This window comes from Aulonocara sp. 'chitande type north' Nkhata Bay, linkage group LG5 (genome assembly GCF_057382095.1).
Source record: "Aulonocara sp. 'chitande type north' Nkhata Bay isolate Kocher_YH1m ecotype deep benthic linkage group LG5, A_spYH_male_GT1.1, whole genome shotgun sequence".
In the NCBI taxonomy this organism is placed as follows: Eukaryota; Metazoa; Chordata; class Actinopteri; order Cichliformes; family Cichlidae; genus Aulonocara; species Aulonocara sp. 'chitande type north' Nkhata Bay.
In genome coordinates this window covers 8,175,230-8,192,298 of record NC_141348.1, presented here as the reverse complement: position 1 = coordinate 8,192,298, position 17,069 = coordinate 8,175,230, and the positions used below count along the sequence as shown (strand labels likewise).

At 39.4% G+C, this 17,069-nt stretch overlaps 1 protein-coding gene and 1 non-coding gene across 3 annotated transcripts; both read left to right on the top strand.

Moving 5' to 3' along the window:
* The first annotated feature begins 1,175 nt into the window (after positions 1 to 1,175).
* On the top strand, positions 1,176 to 16,452 carry csnk2a4 (casein kinase 2, alpha 4 polypeptide). Of its 2 annotated transcripts, XM_086291149.1 has the most exons (14): positions 1,176 to 1,338; positions 8,015 to 8,310; positions 8,402 to 8,513; positions 8,594 to 8,695; positions 8,853 to 8,909; positions 9,615 to 9,665; positions 9,944 to 10,003; positions 10,262 to 10,345; positions 10,566 to 10,676; positions 11,011 to 11,112; positions 11,462 to 11,562; positions 13,357 to 13,505; positions 13,615 to 13,704; positions 16,092 to 16,452. In XM_086291149.1, exons 2-14 carry the CDS (start codon positions 8,210 to 8,212, stop codon positions 16,208 to 16,210), a joined length of 1,239 nt encoding a protein of 412 aa, XP_086147275.1. In that variant the 5' UTR covers positions 1,176 to 1,338; positions 8,015 to 8,209; the 3' UTR covers positions 16,211 to 16,452. The 2 variants fall into 2 exon arrangements, with proteins under 2 accessions (XP_086147275.1, XP_086147276.1); XM_086291150.1 differs by lacking the exon at positions 8,853 to 8,909 and having other exon boundaries at positions 1,178 to 1,338.
* LOC147329810 (small nucleolar RNA SNORA57) lies at positions 9,722 to 9,858 on the top strand. Its single transcript, XR_015129314.1, has one exon. It is a non-coding gene; the product is annotated as a small nucleolar RNA SNORA57 (small nucleolar RNA).
* Positions 16,453 to 17,069: the final 617 nt, after the last annotated feature.

Sequence of the window (17,069 nt, the reverse complement as noted above, 5' to 3'; positions counted from 1 at the left end):
AAACAAAAAAAATTTTAATGCTAGTTTGCGCACTTTGAGGTCTTTATTTTTAATAAAGTCGATCTAAAATGTTTTTAAAACATACAAAACAGACTAAATTCTCAGCACTCCAACTTCAAAATAATAGTTATTATTTATAATATAATATAATATTAGAATATTTAACATTTTAAAGGCACATATTTTAAAAATATATTTGAAGATATTTATTTTTTCAGTAAGAGATAAGAGAGCAAAAATTCTGTTTGCTTTAAAAATGTAAAATTTCGTGGTTAAAAACCACATGTGCATAAATCATTATTCAAAACACAATTATTTGAAAGTCGTTTTGGCCTAATTTATGAAATCATTGCAAAGACTGCAATAAACCAGTGAGCTCCAAAAAGAAGCCAACACTGTGTAAGAATCCTGATGCACAGCTGTGTGGTATACATTATATTATGTTTCCACTACTCCTTTCCACTAAGGAGACAGGCTGAAGAACAGCATGCATGTTTCTTAATGTTGGGGCGCCCCCTTTTAGACACAGCTAGCATAGTTTTGAAGTTTCCTCAAGGACCTCAAAGCATACCATATTATTCCAACAAGCTCTCTTCCGGCTTCATGCATTTACAGTCATGTGAAAAAGAGGTTTTAACAGCACTCTGTGCAGTTTTGTGAATGACTAAGTGCACACCATGATTCAGCTGCTTGTAGAAACACCTTTGATATTTAAGTATTCATTAGAAACAAGCCTCAGATAATTGGACCAAAGAAATTGACACACCTTTCAGCCAAGAAAACAATAAAAATATGCTTCTGTAAGTTCATTTTAGTTTAATGTTTCTTCTCCTTCTCGTATTTTCAGTTTTTATCTGTCACACTAACACCCAATACGCAAGCTTGAGCCTGAAGAGAGTTACTGACGATGGGATATTTTGTGGAACACGCTGACTCTTGGCTTGTTTCTTTAAGCCAAGAGGCAGCAAGCATTCCTTGTGAAATACAGGACAGTTAGAAAATATAAGGACAATAACGTCTTTCAGTCGTGTTTTCTTTGTGTACAAAAATATACTACCTTGGTTTAAAAATACAATCCAGAATATCTTAATAATTGTTTAACGAGTCTCCAGTACTACAGTCTATGGTTTTGCAACTTTCTACAAGTTTGTCCCTCGAGTGCCCCCGTAGAAAATGTCTGGGACGTAGGATGTAGGTGGTGGTCAGCCATATTGTCTCTGATACAGCAGAAATCATACACTGGCACGGGCGCACCGGTGAAGGAGGGAGGCGAGGACTCTTAGTTTGCAGAAGCCCTCATTATTTGGAAGCATTTCGGTCCTAGAACTGATCAAGGGGGTAAATACCAGCCAAATTTTGTGTTCACTGTTGATTTAGCAAAAACAGCTTTTCTGTTGGAATCTAATGTTAGCCATGATAAGGTTAGCAGGCTATTAGACAGGGCCTGCCCAGAGCCCATAAGTTAACGAAACCTCAATACACAGAAAGCAGTACCGGTCTTGGATTTAACGAACTAGATCAAGTGCTTGAACTATCGATAAACACAATATCCACCGCATTACATTTGACTTACCGAATGTCGAATTCAAACGAGTACGCAAATTATCTAATTGAAAGATAACATGACTCTAGTCCACGTTACCGTTATATCTAGTGTTGCGGTTTTCGGTGAAAGGTGGTATGCGAGCCTTGTGCAAAAGGTTAATTCAATTTGGCAATACTTAAATGTGCTAGAGGACTACTTAACTCCTCCATCTAGCTAAAGTTAGCGGGATTTCTATTGAACCCACGAGTTTATCACCGGTTCATCTGAAAAAAGGTCCCCGGTGCATGATTCTTCGTTGATTATAAGTGAGGGACGATTCATTTCTTAAAGTTAAGTTAAATTTAGGAATATATGCGGAAAGGTACATTCGGGATGTTTTTGTATTTACCCTATGTGGAAGACTGTGTCAATCACGTGTGAAAGAGAGAGCTAACGGTTTTTTTAATCCCCAATGGTGAGCAACCTATCAGTCAAAACGAAGGGTCATAAGCTGAAGTGATAACATCCAGTTGGCGTTATATACATTATGTTGCTTTTACTTGTTTGCCTGACATGCGTAAGACCTTGAGTGATATCCCATTATTATTATTATTATGGTTTCAACTCTAATGGAAAAGGTTTTCACAAGTTTAGCACTGTTTATGAGAATTTGTGACCATTGTTCCAGAAGTGCATTTGTGAGGTCAGACACTGATGTTGGACATGAAGTGCTGGTAAAGTTTGAGGCCAGTCAACTTCTTCTACACCAACTTAACTCATCCATGTCTTTATGGACTGTGTGCACTAGTGTGCAGTCATGTTGGAACAGGAATAGGCCATCTCCAAACTGTTCCCATAAAGTTGGGAGCATGAAATTTTTAAAAATGTCTTTTTATACTAAAGTGTTAACAGTTTCTTTCACTGGAACTAATGGACTCGTGAAAAACAACCCCACATCATAATTCCCCTCCAACGAATTTCACATTCGGCACAGTGCGGGACAATTCTGGCAACCACCAACCCTAGACTTGTCCATTGGATTGCCAAACAGGGAAGTGTGATTTGTCACTCCATGTCCAGCTTAATGCTTTACAGCGCTGTCTCCAATAATTTACATTGTGCTTGGTGATGTAAAGCTTGGGTGAAGCTGTTTGACCATAGAAACCCATCCCATGAAGTAGGGGTGGGCGGTATAAATGGTATATGGTAGAAACGATATGAATTTGGCCAATTGTAGAGATTTTGACTACACCGCTCTACCGCGATAGCGCATGTTGATGGTGTCATCAAGCTGCACCTGTTTTGGTCGAAAGCATTGCAGCGGCTGCAAGCAATATTATCTGCAAATTACAAAAGTCACTGCTGTTTAGTTTTCTGTCTTCGTTTATGTTGGAAGTAGGGCTGCCACAAACGATTATTTTGATAGTCGACTAGTCACCGATTATTTTTGCGATTAGTCGACTAATCAGATCATCATCCATTGGACGTACAGCGTACAGCTTATTGCACCAGAAGCATCTGGTCTTATATAACTATCATTAGCTTACAGCTTGAAGTGTTTGTGCTAACTAAAAATAAAGACAAGATGGTAGTTTATTAATTTTTAATGAAATTTGCAGATTGTTTCGGTGAAGTTTAATAAACTCCTTGCTATCTAAAATATAACAGGACACCGGAGTATATTCTCCAGCGTCTCACACTTCTGACAATCAGCTGTCTGCTTGACAGTTTTAGCTGTGCAAAAACTATAACTTTAATCTCAGCCAAACCGATTTACTCAGGAACAAATAAAATACTAAAGAAAGCCAAACAATAACATTTTTAAGTTATCTAAGTGACTTATATATATGTTTAACCTGACTAGCGAAAGACGGCGGTGGGTTTGAAAACGATTTGCCGGGAGTCCGGTGTTCTCACGGCTCTAGTTAGCCTTGCCCCCGCCTAGCTAACGAGCTAGTAGGTAACAGACGTCTCCGAAAACATCGGAGCGCTTTTGAAAATACGTGGTGTCTTGATAAACTGAGCAGATATTTGAAGTTTACACAGCTACATTCTCGCCTGAAAATATGTTAAACGTTTATTTTGTGACCCAGAAAGAATAATAAGAGTAAAGTTAAAACTAACTAGCTGCCACCATTGTTGACAACTGCGCTGGGCTGCGCTATGAATTCTGGGACACAGCTTCTTCTTCTTCGGGGTTTAACGGCAGCTGGCATCCTTGTACATGCAGTGCTGCCATCTTCTGTTTCAGTCCGTTATTACACTCTTAAATCCTACTACTCATTCCTGCGTCCTTTGTGATCTTACAAAGCTTCAAACGATGCGTCGACTATTAAATCAGTCGTCGACGATTTTAATAGTCGACATAATCGTGACTAGTCGACTAATCGTGGCAGCCCTAGTTGGAAGTGATAGCAGAGCTTCCCCCTCCCCCCCCCCCCCCACCCGAAACCTCCCTGTCAGAATATGCTATAGCATGTTTATGTGGAAACTAGCGAGTAGGGGTGGGTGGTATAAACGGTATACGGTAGAAACAATAGAAATTTGGCCAACGGTAGAGATTTTTACTATACCACTCTACCACAATAGCGCATGTTGATGGTGTCATCAAGCCGCACCTGTTTTGGTCGAAAGCATTGCAGCGGCTGCATACAACATCTGCAAATTATGCCGGGCAACAGAAATAGCAAAGAGATGAAGTAGGGCTGTTCGATATAACGATATATATCGGATGACGATATAAAAACGTCTATCGTTTCATTTTAGCTATTGTTTGTTTCGTGGTGTCGCAAAATAAACTGTTTACGGCAATATTTTTTCATTGTTTTGATGGTCACTGTAGTGGTTATATTAATTTCTTAAAATTCTCTCTTTCTCTTATATTTAATATAACCACACTACGGACAGACAAGCACCTGTTTTTATGCGTTGTGGTTAGCAACAACGACAGTAAAACCATCGCGTGTCCGCTTGCTTATGTTCCACATAAACCTTTCACAATAAAGCCCAAGATCCTGTTGAGACTTTTCAAAATAAACTGAATCACGTGAAAGAGCAGATTATTTACGGATGAGAAGCAAAAAAGAGCCGCCAGGTGCTAAAAAATAAACCTTAGACTCAAACGTTAGAACAGGCTTTTCCCCGCAGCACGCCGTGTAATAAATACTCACAAAGAAAACTGCGGCCTTTACAACTTACGTCTAAAAATGTATCGTTTCATGCATCGGTTAAAACACTTGACACATGACGTGCAGCTGGAAACACTTCCCGCAAGACGAGCTGCCCAAGATTCACAGAATTTACAGAAAATTTTACATTTTTGTGATTTATATCGTTATCTGGACGATAGAATTCTTATATCGGGATATGAGATTTTGGTCATATCGCGCAGCCCTAAGACGAAGCACTTTTGGAATATGGGGAAAGACAAAAACTGTGCTTCCTCCACTTCCATACCATTGATTTATTAATGCTGAATTCTCTCGCAGCTGCTCTATTCCCATGTTGTTGCAGTTTATTAATGACTAACCTTTTCTCAGTTGTTCTCCTGACTGAAGTTTGGTCCGTTTACAGCATCCTGCCATGCGATTGCATTTGTTACCTAACCACCAGAAACCCTCACGTTAACTTTTATCGAGTGGAAAAAAGTTAATGTTCATCTTTCAGCTTCACTGTGCTAATGTTATGCTAACATAGATGTTTTGCTAGCGATCACGTAGGAGATCATTATATAGCAGCTAGCCCAACTTCAGTAACCCTACGAACGTCACTGCTGTTTATTTTTCTGTCTTCTTTTATGTTGGAAGTGATAGCAGAGCTGTACGTTTGAATTTTTTCAGAAATCTCTCAGTCATAACATGGCATATCGTGTTTAGTTGGTAAATAGCGAGCTAACTTCCTGCTAACTTCTAACTTTAAATTTAATAAATTCTGTTTTCATGGATGCCTGGATGTTAAACTTAATTGTTACACCTGGTAGAGCAGAACGCTGATCATTTTATTACAGATGAAAGAATTTAGACAGTTTTTAACTCTCAGTGATGCCGCAGTGTTCCTTTTGACTTTGGGACCTGACGTGGATGGCGTTTTGGACCCAGATTAGTGCGCAGGGCTCCTGACTACGGCAGCGGTGCGCCTTCATAGCTTACCAAAGTCATACTAAAAAATTTTTGACAGATATCTGCGCGCTGTGTACCACATAATATCGGTTCGAGGTCAGTAAGCACAACCAGAAGTCATACATAAGGCACACTGTCGATTTTTGAGAAAATTAAAAGATGGTAAGTGTGCCTTATAGTGTGTAAAATACGTTATACAGGAGAAAAGAATATATCGCTATATAACGATACACAAAATTCGGTTCGGTTCGATACTTTGGTGTCACGGTTTTGATATTTTTTTTCGATACAAAAAAATGTTCATGCCTTTTTTAATTTGTCATTTATTAAAATTATAAATATATATTTTAACTCAAAAGTACAGTTTTTAAATTTAATGTTGCTGAAACAACAAAGTAATAAAAAAATTATCTGATCGAGAAATCACTCATCTTTGGAAAAGAGAGTTTATCACAGAGAAATGGCTCTTTCCAAAATAAAAGCTATACTATACGCTTCTTCTGGGCTATATTCTCAGCAGCATATTAAACATATCAGGTCCCCATAAGGAGAATCATGTGCTAACTTGGTGCATGGTGCAACTTCAGTGGTGTGGAACTGGTTTGGCTTTCGTCCGTCAGATACACACCAAAGCGCGTGCAACCGGACCGTCGTTATTACTGATCCGATCCAAAAATCTGTCAAAAAATGTTTTAGTACGACTTTGATAAGCTATGATATGCTATATATAAGCTGCACCGCTTGATGGATTGTCGGAGAATTACGGCTACCGTAGTCAGGAACCTCGTGGAGTGATACGTACTGTGGCTCAACATAATGTTACCGTATTGTGTGTGTATAACCTCTTTAAGTTTTGTGGATATTATACATGGTTATGCTCAGGATATGTTGGCCAATTTCCACTGTAAATGCCTTTTGGTTAAACTGTCAGCAAAGAATTTTCATTTGCACTGTTAAATTTTTATATAACTTTAATGCACATAAAAACAGCTGTGTGTTTAAGTGAAAATACATTGATGGATTTTTTTTTTTCTTTTTTGCACTAATGAAGTTGTGGAGTTGTAAAGTATTTTGTCTTGCGTCAATTATACTGTCAGTTATATTGTTATCGCAAATTTTCAAATATATATTGTGATAAATATTTTTGGCCATATTGCCCTGCCCTATTTGGGATTAATAGCCCTTTTCACCTAGTACCTATTCGACTGACTACTGGGTTTCTGTCATCTGAGAGTGAGACGCATGACGAAAGCGCTACTGACTTATGAACTCGTGGCTAAAAAAAAATAGTACCTCGCTTATTTGGAGGTACTTTGGATTTAATAAACACGACCTTTACCAAACACAGGTACTCTGCAAAACTTGCCGGACACTCGTGGCAACCACCAGAGGAAACACAACTAATCTCCACCATCATCTTCAATACAATCACAGAGAACTGTTTGAAGAGTTCCAGAAAGACAGGGCTAGCCAAACAAAGGTTGCTAATGTTAAGACAAAGAGCACCGCAGTCCAACAGCCGTCTCTGTATCAGAGTTTTTCAAGTGGAACTCCTTATGAGAAAACGTCGAAGCAGTACAAAGAAATAACAGAGGCCATTACACATTTTTTTTGGCTAAAGACATGATGCCTATAAATACAGTTAGCAGGGAGGGCTTCACCAGTTTGCCATTCCACAAATGTACGAAACATGCCGCAAGACCGTCATGTTTGAACTAAGCCAAGCTGAAAACTACGCAAGCACTACAGACCTATGGTCAAGTCATACAACGGAACCATATATGAGTTTCACAGTGCACTTCCTCACCGAAGACTTTGAACTGAAAACACGGTGTCTAGAGACTGTGTATTTTCTAGACATAACTACTTGGTGAGTGGTAAAATGATGAACAACTGCACTGAGATCATTTGCAGTATAATTTAAGTTATGTTTATTTAAAACTAATTATAGAGATCGGGAAGGATGTCTTTCAGAATTCAAGCCTCAGAAAATCTTTTATGGGGGCAATGTTTCAATGTTAAAGTGCACTTTGTTGTTACACTGCTAATACAGCAGCTTTCTTTAAATAAAACTGTTGCAGTAAAACGGAAATTATGTATTTATTTATTTTTTGCTATTTATTTTATCAGAAGTCATATCGTTATCGCAATACTGATCACAGTTATCGCACATCGCAGGTAATCCACCTGTTGATGTCATGTTCTCTCTTAGGGTTTGGCCAAAACCATTTGACTAATTAATCACTTCTGTTTGTGTTTACTAGCTCCTTTAACCTTGAACTGAAACAGGCTAGCGTATGTTATCTTAACCAGATACCTTAAACCAGGTTTCTTTGATCATTAATTTTCTGTTCCAATCATTTTTTGTCAGCTTTCCCACCTTGCCCCTGGTGGCCCCTCCCCCCATCCTCAGGCAAAACCCCCCCCAACCCCATTCCCTTGTGGGATCTACCCCCTCACCCCTACCTCCCTCCCCCACCCCCTCTTCCTCCCCCCCAGCCTCCATCCCTCTGGCTGTCATCCGCTGCAGTAAGATTTCCCCATCATATCCGCCAAGCTGTCGGACATGTCAGGACCCGTGCCAAGCCGGGCCCGAGTGTACACAGAGGTCAACACTCACCGGCCAAGGGAGTACTGGGACTATGAGTCCCATGTGGTTGAATGGGGGTAAATATTTTGACTTCTAGACAAATTTACACATGCTAGTTGAGAAATGTTCGTAACTGATATTTGGTTGCAAAATTACTGTATTTTACAGAAACCAGGATGATTTTCAGTTAGTGCGGAAGTTAGGACGTGGCAAGTACAGTGAAGTCTTTGAGGCAATCAACATCACCAATAACGAGAAGGTTGTGGTGAAGATACTCAAGGTAAAGCTGTACAAAGGCTTACTTTTATATCTCATGAAGTCATTATGCATCCTAACTCTTTTTCTTCGTTTATCCTTTAGCCTGTAAAGAAAAAGAAAATAAAGCGTGAAATTAAGATTCTGGAGAACCTGCGTGGAGGTCCTAACATAATCTCTCTAATTGATATAGTGAAAGACCCTGTAGTAAGTATCATAGTTATTAATGAAGAACATTTAAGGTCTTGTTCACAAGTACAGCAGAAATTATATTTTATTTGCGTTTTCTTTTTTCTGATTACATAATGTGTTATTCAGAAAAAAAGATGCATTAAATTTTGGGATGGTGTCATTGTACCAATAGCACATTGAACCTACCACTTGTGCCAGCTTATTGGTTACACTTGGGAAATTTGTGTCTGTAAGTACTTAAATAACCACGGCTAGATAGATACATGTAAGCAGTTTTATAGTAATAAAATGTAGTGAGGGCTCTGTCCAAGCAGTGGAGCAACACATTGTGTCTGAGCCATCATGGTCATTCAAGATTTAAACAAATACAGATTAAGATTTCTGATTTAGAATTTTAGAAGTCAAGAGCAGAAGTACCCTGTTTATGAAATATCTACCCTATTGTAACATGTGGTTTCTGAGTACCTATTTTATTTATTTTTGGACAAACCTTCTGCGACCAGTTAAAAAAAAATGTGTCCAAAAAGCAGAGGGTAGAAATCTCCAGAACTCATCTCCCTGGGTGAGAGTGGAGAATATCTTTCATGGTTATTTCTACTTAAATAGAAACTGATTTTAATAGAGCATCAAAGATTTAATAGTGAAAGTTGGTAGCTCTGATTCACACTGTGATTAGCATTATTTGTGGATATGGTTGTGCAGCCTATGGTGAGAGAGACCACAGTTTGATTAGACTTTTGATGTTTTATATTAAAACAAAATGTAAGGCTCACAGTGTGGCTGTCTGCTTGGCTTGTACAGAGATAGATTTAGTGCTTTTTCTTTGCTTCTTCTTCTTCTTCTTCTTCTTCTTCTTCTTCTTCTTCTTCAATTGTTTGGATTTTGTATGAAACTGCAAACGAAAAATAAAGTACACGAAATGTCTCTCTTGCAGTCCCGAACACCTGCCTTAGTCTTTGAACATGTTAACAACACAGACTTCAAGGTAGGAACACACTATGATTTTTATTCTGTCGCGCATTTTATTGTAATATATTTCACCCTCCTTTCTTGGCATACTCGTTGTTTTACCATACACGTGTGTGTATGTGATGGAGGAATAGGATAGTCCAGTGCTATGTCTTCGGTGCCAGAAAGTCAACAGTCTTCTGGTTCTATCCTCAATCACTGGCACAGTGCTCCTTCTGTGTGACACATGGGTGCTGTCATTTAGCTGTAGGACTTTACCATTAAAAGGCTAATGATTTTATTTTTGGTATTCAGCAACTATACCAGACCCTGACGGACTATGATATTCGATTCTACATGTATGAGATCCTCAAGGTGAGTCCTCCAGCTCACTCTATGATGTGTCAAACTCAGAACGTTGTGATACATGTTTAGATGAAGACCTTTCACAAGACACTAATTCCCTGGAAAATGTTCTTTGACTGTGTTTTTCTTTGGCTTTTTATACTTGAATTCATTTTGTTATCAGCATTTTCCTGAAGGGAGAATCAACTAATTATCTCTAGCTCTTTTGGAAATCTTGGGAAGAAAAACTTACAGTATTTAACAAAGTCCCTTTGGTATTGTTTGTAGGCTCTGGATTACTGCCATAGCATGGGAATAATGCATAGAGATGTGAAGCCACATAATGTGATGATAGATCATGAGCACCGTAAGGTGGGTGAGAGATAATGTTGCTTCTGCAATGTAACAACATGATAAAGTTCATTGTCATTGCTGTTGTGCTTTTCTGTTTGCCTCTCTGTGTGGATTCCTATTCTTCACAGTCCCTCTACTGCATTCACAGGTTGAAGCACAATATTTTAATTTCCACTTACTTTACTTGTACTTAGTACGTACCCTGGTTCTGAGTGCTAATCGCTTAATTTCTTTGTAGCTGCGTCTTATTGACTGGGGTCTGGCTGAGTTTTACCATCCAGGACAGGAGTACAATGTCAGAGTTGCATCTCGCTACTTTAAAGGACCCGAACTTTTGGTGGACTATCAGGTATGGCAGTGAGGTAGTAGCGTGTGCTTTAGCGTTTTTCTGGAGTGCAGTTGGAGGTCTTTGTACTGTGGATACTGAATTTTGAGTCTTTGTCAGTCACTGAATGAACCTGTTGTGTCCAAAATTACAGTCTTGTTCCTTTTGCTAGGCTGTATTTTAAGTCAAATCAGTTTAGTTTTATTTATATAGTGCCAAATCATATCAAGTCACCTCAAGGTGCTTTATATTGTAAGGTAAATAAATAGACTTTGTAACAGATTTCAGCGAGTAGTGTTTCAGTCATCTTCTCTCATCTTTCCTCATCATTGGCTCTTCCACTGTATTCTGTATTCAGATGTATGACTACAGCCTCGATATGTGGAGCTTGGGCTGTATGCTGGCATCCATGATCTTCAGAAAGGAACCTTTCTTTCATGGTCATGACAATTATGACCAGGTGAATAAATCTAAGCTATTATTGTGTTTCCCTGTACTTGTTAATTTTAAAGATGATGAGTTTTATAACGCACATAAAGTATACACAGAATATTTATTTTGGCTGTTGATGTTTTCTGTCCTTCAAACTAGTCAACTACTGTAGTTTCTTTTTCTTTTTTTTCTTTTTTTAAACGACTATTAAATTAATTCCCAGCAGGATTTATAGATATTACCGTGAGCTTTGTTTAATAGGGTTTTGATCTACTAAGTGTCTAGATGTTTTCTGTAAACAGCTGGGAAATAGATTTTATTATAGTGCATGTGTGTGATTGATGATTTCTAAATGACTGTTGCATGTTCTCCTGCAGTTGGTGAGAATAGCCAAGGTGCTGGGGACAGAAGACCTCTACGACTACATAGACAAATACAACATTGAGCTGGAACCTCGCTTCAATGACATTCTTGGCAGGTACTAGGTTCAGCTGAATTATTGTTAGCAAATACACCTGCGGTGGGGGGGGTGGTCATGTTGTCAGGTACATGGTTATTATCGTTAACGAAAACTAACGAAATAACGAAAACTAGAAGTAAAAAAACATTTTCGTTAACGGAAATAAAAATAAAAACAAAAAAGGAAAACTAACTAAAACTGTAATGAGTGTTCACAAAACTAACTAAAATTAACTGAAATTATAGCAAAAATGTGTTTAGTTTTCATTGATGTGTGTGTGTCATACAATAGTCAAGGGTGAAAATGAAGTTTAGTTTCCAGATTTTTTTCTTGCTGTCTAATTATGCCAGCAGGTGGCAGCACGTTAGTCGAGTCGTCTGTGTTGCCGCTCCGTCCACGCGCAGAATCATGTCAGGAAAAGTCGGGAGAAAGCGCCAGAGTCCAATTTGGGATTACTTTGAATATGACTGTGTTTTGGATAAAGCAAGTGTCTTGTAGTGGAAAGAGACAAATTATGAGGGACATTTCTAAAGGGAAAAAAATCCCACAAACCTTAAAATGCACTTGAAAAGCTCACACAAGAAGGCTAACCTAGCTTACCTTGAGAAGGTAAGGGAGCACACTCAACCCTCATCCCCAGAAACAGAAACTAACCCCAGGCAGGCAGCGTGATGCATCCCGAGACAACAGGACTGGGATATCTACATAACTGTGTGAGTCAATTGCCTTCACAAAGTTTATCAATTCACTTGAACCAAAATTACGAACACCCGGTGCTGCAAGAGTTAATAGTCTCATTGGGGCCAAGATATAAATTTTATAGTTGCCTGGTATCAGTGGTTGTTCATCTGCCTTTATTTATTTATTTATTTATTTATGTATTTATTTATTTATTTAAAGAACCCATAGGTGGGAATGTGAGTTGTCTGTCTCTGCGTGTTAGCCCTGCGACAGACAGGCGACCTGTCCAGGGTGCAGGGTATGGTAGCTGGAATAGCAACATACCCAAGAATAAGCAGAAGAGAATGACTGATATGATGAAACTGGGATTTTGTTACACTTAATTATTGCAAATACAACTAAAACTATAACAGAAACTAATCAAAACTAAACTGAAACTAAGGATTTTCAAAAAATAAAAACTAAACTAAACTAGCAAACAATTGGTAAAAACTAATTAAAACTGATATAAAATTGAAAATCTGAAGTCAAAACTAAATAAAAATAAAAACTAATGAAAATTGCAAAACTATTAAAACCCTGGTCAGGTAAATCTAAGATGGGTCAAATTGGAATTTCTTCATGGTTTGTGATATTCCAGTCAGAAACAAACACAACCAAACTCCACAAAGACTGAACTCATTTAAATATCCACAAGAGAACAGAGCAATACAAAGAATCAATGTGAATAAAATTGTATTTATGTTGCACATTTTAAGTTAAATATCACAGTTCAAAAGAAGAGTTTTAGCTCCTGGGTGACTGATGATCCACTGAGTATATCTTCTCCACTCCCATCTTATTACTCATTCATGTGTGTATACCCATTTTGGTGGCCACAAAATGTTACAGAAATTTGTAATGGGATAATCTAAAGCATGAGTGTCAAACTCTGGCCCGTGGGCCACTTTTCAGCAAAACTTGTTTGAGTCAATAAGAAAAGATTGATTCTTATATTTTTTTTCAATAAATATTAATGTTAGCCTGCGACTTTGTTCCAGTTTTGAATTTTGGCCCACTGTGATCTAAAGTGTTTACTGTTTTGTAAACGAATACAAACACAAGGCACTAATCCCCCCCACCCCAAAATAGGCATTCTCGTAAGCGGTGGGAGCGATTTGTCCATAGTGAGAACCAGCACCTGGTCAGCCCCGAGGCTCTGGATTTCCTAGACAAACTGCTGCGCTACGACCACCAGGCCAGACTCACTGCCCGCGAGGCCATGGATCACCCATACTTCTGTAAGTCCTCACCATCACCTCTGTGTCTATCTATGGTTATTTATTTTTTCTGCTAACAATAAAATGAAGGTTGCCATGACAAGAAGTAATTTATTTATTGTTTCTACAGTCCCTATTGGGAAAGATCAGTCTCGTGTGACCGGATCAGCCAACCTACCCAGTGGGAACCCTGCTGTTAGCACAGCAAACATGATAACTGGTGAGAACGCGCACTTATACTGATAGTATACCGGCCTACAATTTAAATCCCCATGCCTTTAAATCCATCCAAGTTTCTCTTTAAAAAAACAAAACTTATGGGTTTGTGCATCCTTGTGCTTTAGGTTTACATTTTCCTCAACTAATATGGCAGAGTTATTATGCATTAGCTTCATTAAGATGCATGTCAAAAATCTGGATGTCAGTTTACTGTCATGTAATGGGGCGGTCGTGGCTCAAAGAGTTGGCAGTTCGTCTTGTAACTGGAAGGTTGCCGGTTCGAGCCCCGGCTCGGACAGTCTCGGTCTGTCGTTGTGTCCTTGGGCGAGACACTTCACCTGCCGCCTACTGGTGTTGGCCAGAGGGGCCGATGGCGCGATATGGCAGCCTCGCTTCTGTCAGTCTGCCCCAGAGCAGCTGTGGCTACAACTGTAGCTGCCTCCACCAGTGTGTGAATGTGAGAGTGAATGAATAGTGGCATTGAAAAGCGCTTTGAGGGCCCCGAAAAGCGCTATATAAATGCAATCTATTATTATTATTATTATTATTATTATTATTATTATTAAAAAGGGAGGTGTGTACCTGGGACGGCCATATTAAGGATATCCACTGTTGTCCTAAAGTAAAAATTTACTTCAGATTCGTAATATTACTTCCTGGTTTACCTTTGGTCACACACAGTGTGATTGCATTAAATTATGGATTTATTTCTTCTTGTACAGAACCAGTAGTTCAAATCCTTGGAATTGATAAAGCTGCCTGCTTTGCTTACTGGTTTCACTTGCAGTTGGGCAGTTTGTGTGCTGGAGGAGGAAACTAGTAGTGCAGTCTACAGCATAGATATGGGCATCACTTTTATTTCTATTGCACAAAAGGATCAGAGTGCAGTGGTAAATTTTAAATTGTTTCCAGGAAAGAAACAACTACATTATCCCATTAACACAACTGTGACTCTTTGTAAGCAGCTGCACACGCAGCATGCTAGCCACAGCTAGTCAAGAACCCAAAGCTGAGTGAATGCTGACCCCAGCCCAGCAGCCAGACCCTGAACTTCAGCAAAGTGATGAGCAGTCAGGCTGCAGCTTCTGTATCATATGTCTAAAGTAGAATTACTGTGGGCTGGGTTTTAATCTTTGCTTTGTGCTGTTGGCTTTATGTTCACACATAAATACTAAGAGAAATATCATCTCTGTCTTATTAGGATAGGGATTTGTGTTGCTGTGTGGGACTGTAACCCATAGGTTTATATTATTAAAAGGTAATTGTGAGATAATACATTTCATGTTATTTTACAGAAAAAAACCCTTTCTCCTGGGAGTAAGAACTGTACTGCAGAACTGTTCTGTGTAATGTGTAATACATTACTTTTTTAAAATAATGACCCCAAAGCTGATACCTCCAACATGCAACACATTTGGCCACACAGCATTCAGTTAATTTGCACAAATGTCTTTGGCTACGTTCACACTGCAGGCGAAAGCGCATCAAATCCGACTTTTTTGACCCTATGCAACTCATATCCGATCATGGTGTGACAGTGTGAACGGCACAAATCCGATATTTTTAAATCCGACCTGGGTCACTGTCATATGTGGTACTCAATCCGATACATATCTGATGTTTTAGAAAGCGACTGCTGTTTGAACGGTCATGTCGCATTAAATCCGTCTTTTACGTCACTGACACAAGACAGACGCCGATTATCAGCGCCGGAGAAGACATCGTGAACGCTTCCTGGTCATCCAGTGTAGATGTCAGTGAAACTGTTTGGAAGACAACGTTGGAGAAACGTGAACATTTTATTTGTACTGTATAATCTGCAGATTCTGACAGAAATCTGCAGCTATCCTTTGAAGCACCGCTCCTCTAAAACAGCAGTAAGGATCATTATTAGGCCAAATGTAAATAACAAAATAGCTTTATAACTTAAAGCAAAATTGGGAAACGTAAAGTCCGAAACAAGTCTTCATATTAAGAGCCATCAGTCAAACATACTGTTTGCTCTGGGTCTAAACTGAGCGCGTTGTGCGTGACGTCTTCTTTTGCGCATGCGGGCGCTTTGAGCGTTCACACTAGAGCGCGTTTGCTGTTGCATTTTATTTGTAGTGTGAACACGCAGACAAAAAAAATCGGATTTGATCAAAAAATCGGAATTGAGCTTTAAGACCTGCAGTGTGAACGTAGCCTTTGATATGCAATGCGATGGTGGTGACTCTTCAAGCGGGTCAATGAGCACCCAATCAGAATCGATAATGGAATTGGTTAATTCTTATCGATTCCCATGCGAATTTTAAACTGTTGAAAAATTTCTGTCAGCTCTGAGGTAGAAATGCTAATATTCAGAGTGCTCGACTGTCCTGATGGTCTCATCTGGCTTCTCTCTCTCAGGTATCTCTGCCTTGCCAGCCTCTACTGCCCTGGGGCCTCTCACTGGCTCACCTGTCCTATCTGCTGCCACCAATGCCCTGAGCACCCCGGTGCCCGCTGCTGCTGGCGCCCCACAGTGACACCCTCACCCAGATTCACACTAAAAACACCCCCACCCCTCCCTGTGTTATCAATCTCCCACTTTCACCACCACCCAGTCAGGATGGGGGAGGGGTGTCTTAGCAGTTCTCTGCCAGCCGTCACCATATCCAACTTAACTCTGTGTGACTACGCTTCAGCAGCTGGAGGCAGCAGTTATCTTACAAAAAAGAGCTGTTTTCCCTCCTGTGAATGAGAGTGTTAACATGACATATGAAATGAATGTTGTTTATCTGGTATTTTTTTCATTTTGCCCCCAAGTATGTTTTGGGTGGTGAGACTAAGCAATGGTCATTCCTCCCCACTGTGTGTTTTAGTTTGGCGAGAGAAGGCACTGGTCAATAAGAATATCAGCAGAAGGTAAAGGGAGATGCTGGCTGTCAGGACCAAGAGGATATATATAGTTTACTACTGAGCAGCGTCAAACACACAACCTAATGAGAACACCCATCTGACCTCCCCAGGAGAGTTGAAACACCCTCCAGATCACAGTATTTTGGTGCTGTTCTGTACCCCAGGTGTATGTAAACACAATGACACTTCAACACTTTCTCTGCCCGAGTAGCTTTGTCTTGCCTTTCTTACCAAACAAGATCACTCGACTTCTTTTGCTATGTGACTCCCTGTCACGTCATCCTCCTTTATTTTGTTTTTTATTTTCTCTAATCCAAAACATTGTGGACTGCTGGATAAAAGTTCTCTACCATCAAGGTGTCTGTTCGACTCAAGTGTTGTTGTGCGATCTTTTAAGAAGCCAGGTAAGGGTCATTCAGGTTCTCAAAGAAATGGTTTCTCTAAATGTGCTGCTTTCCAGTTCCTTGAAATACTTCAAGATCTAAC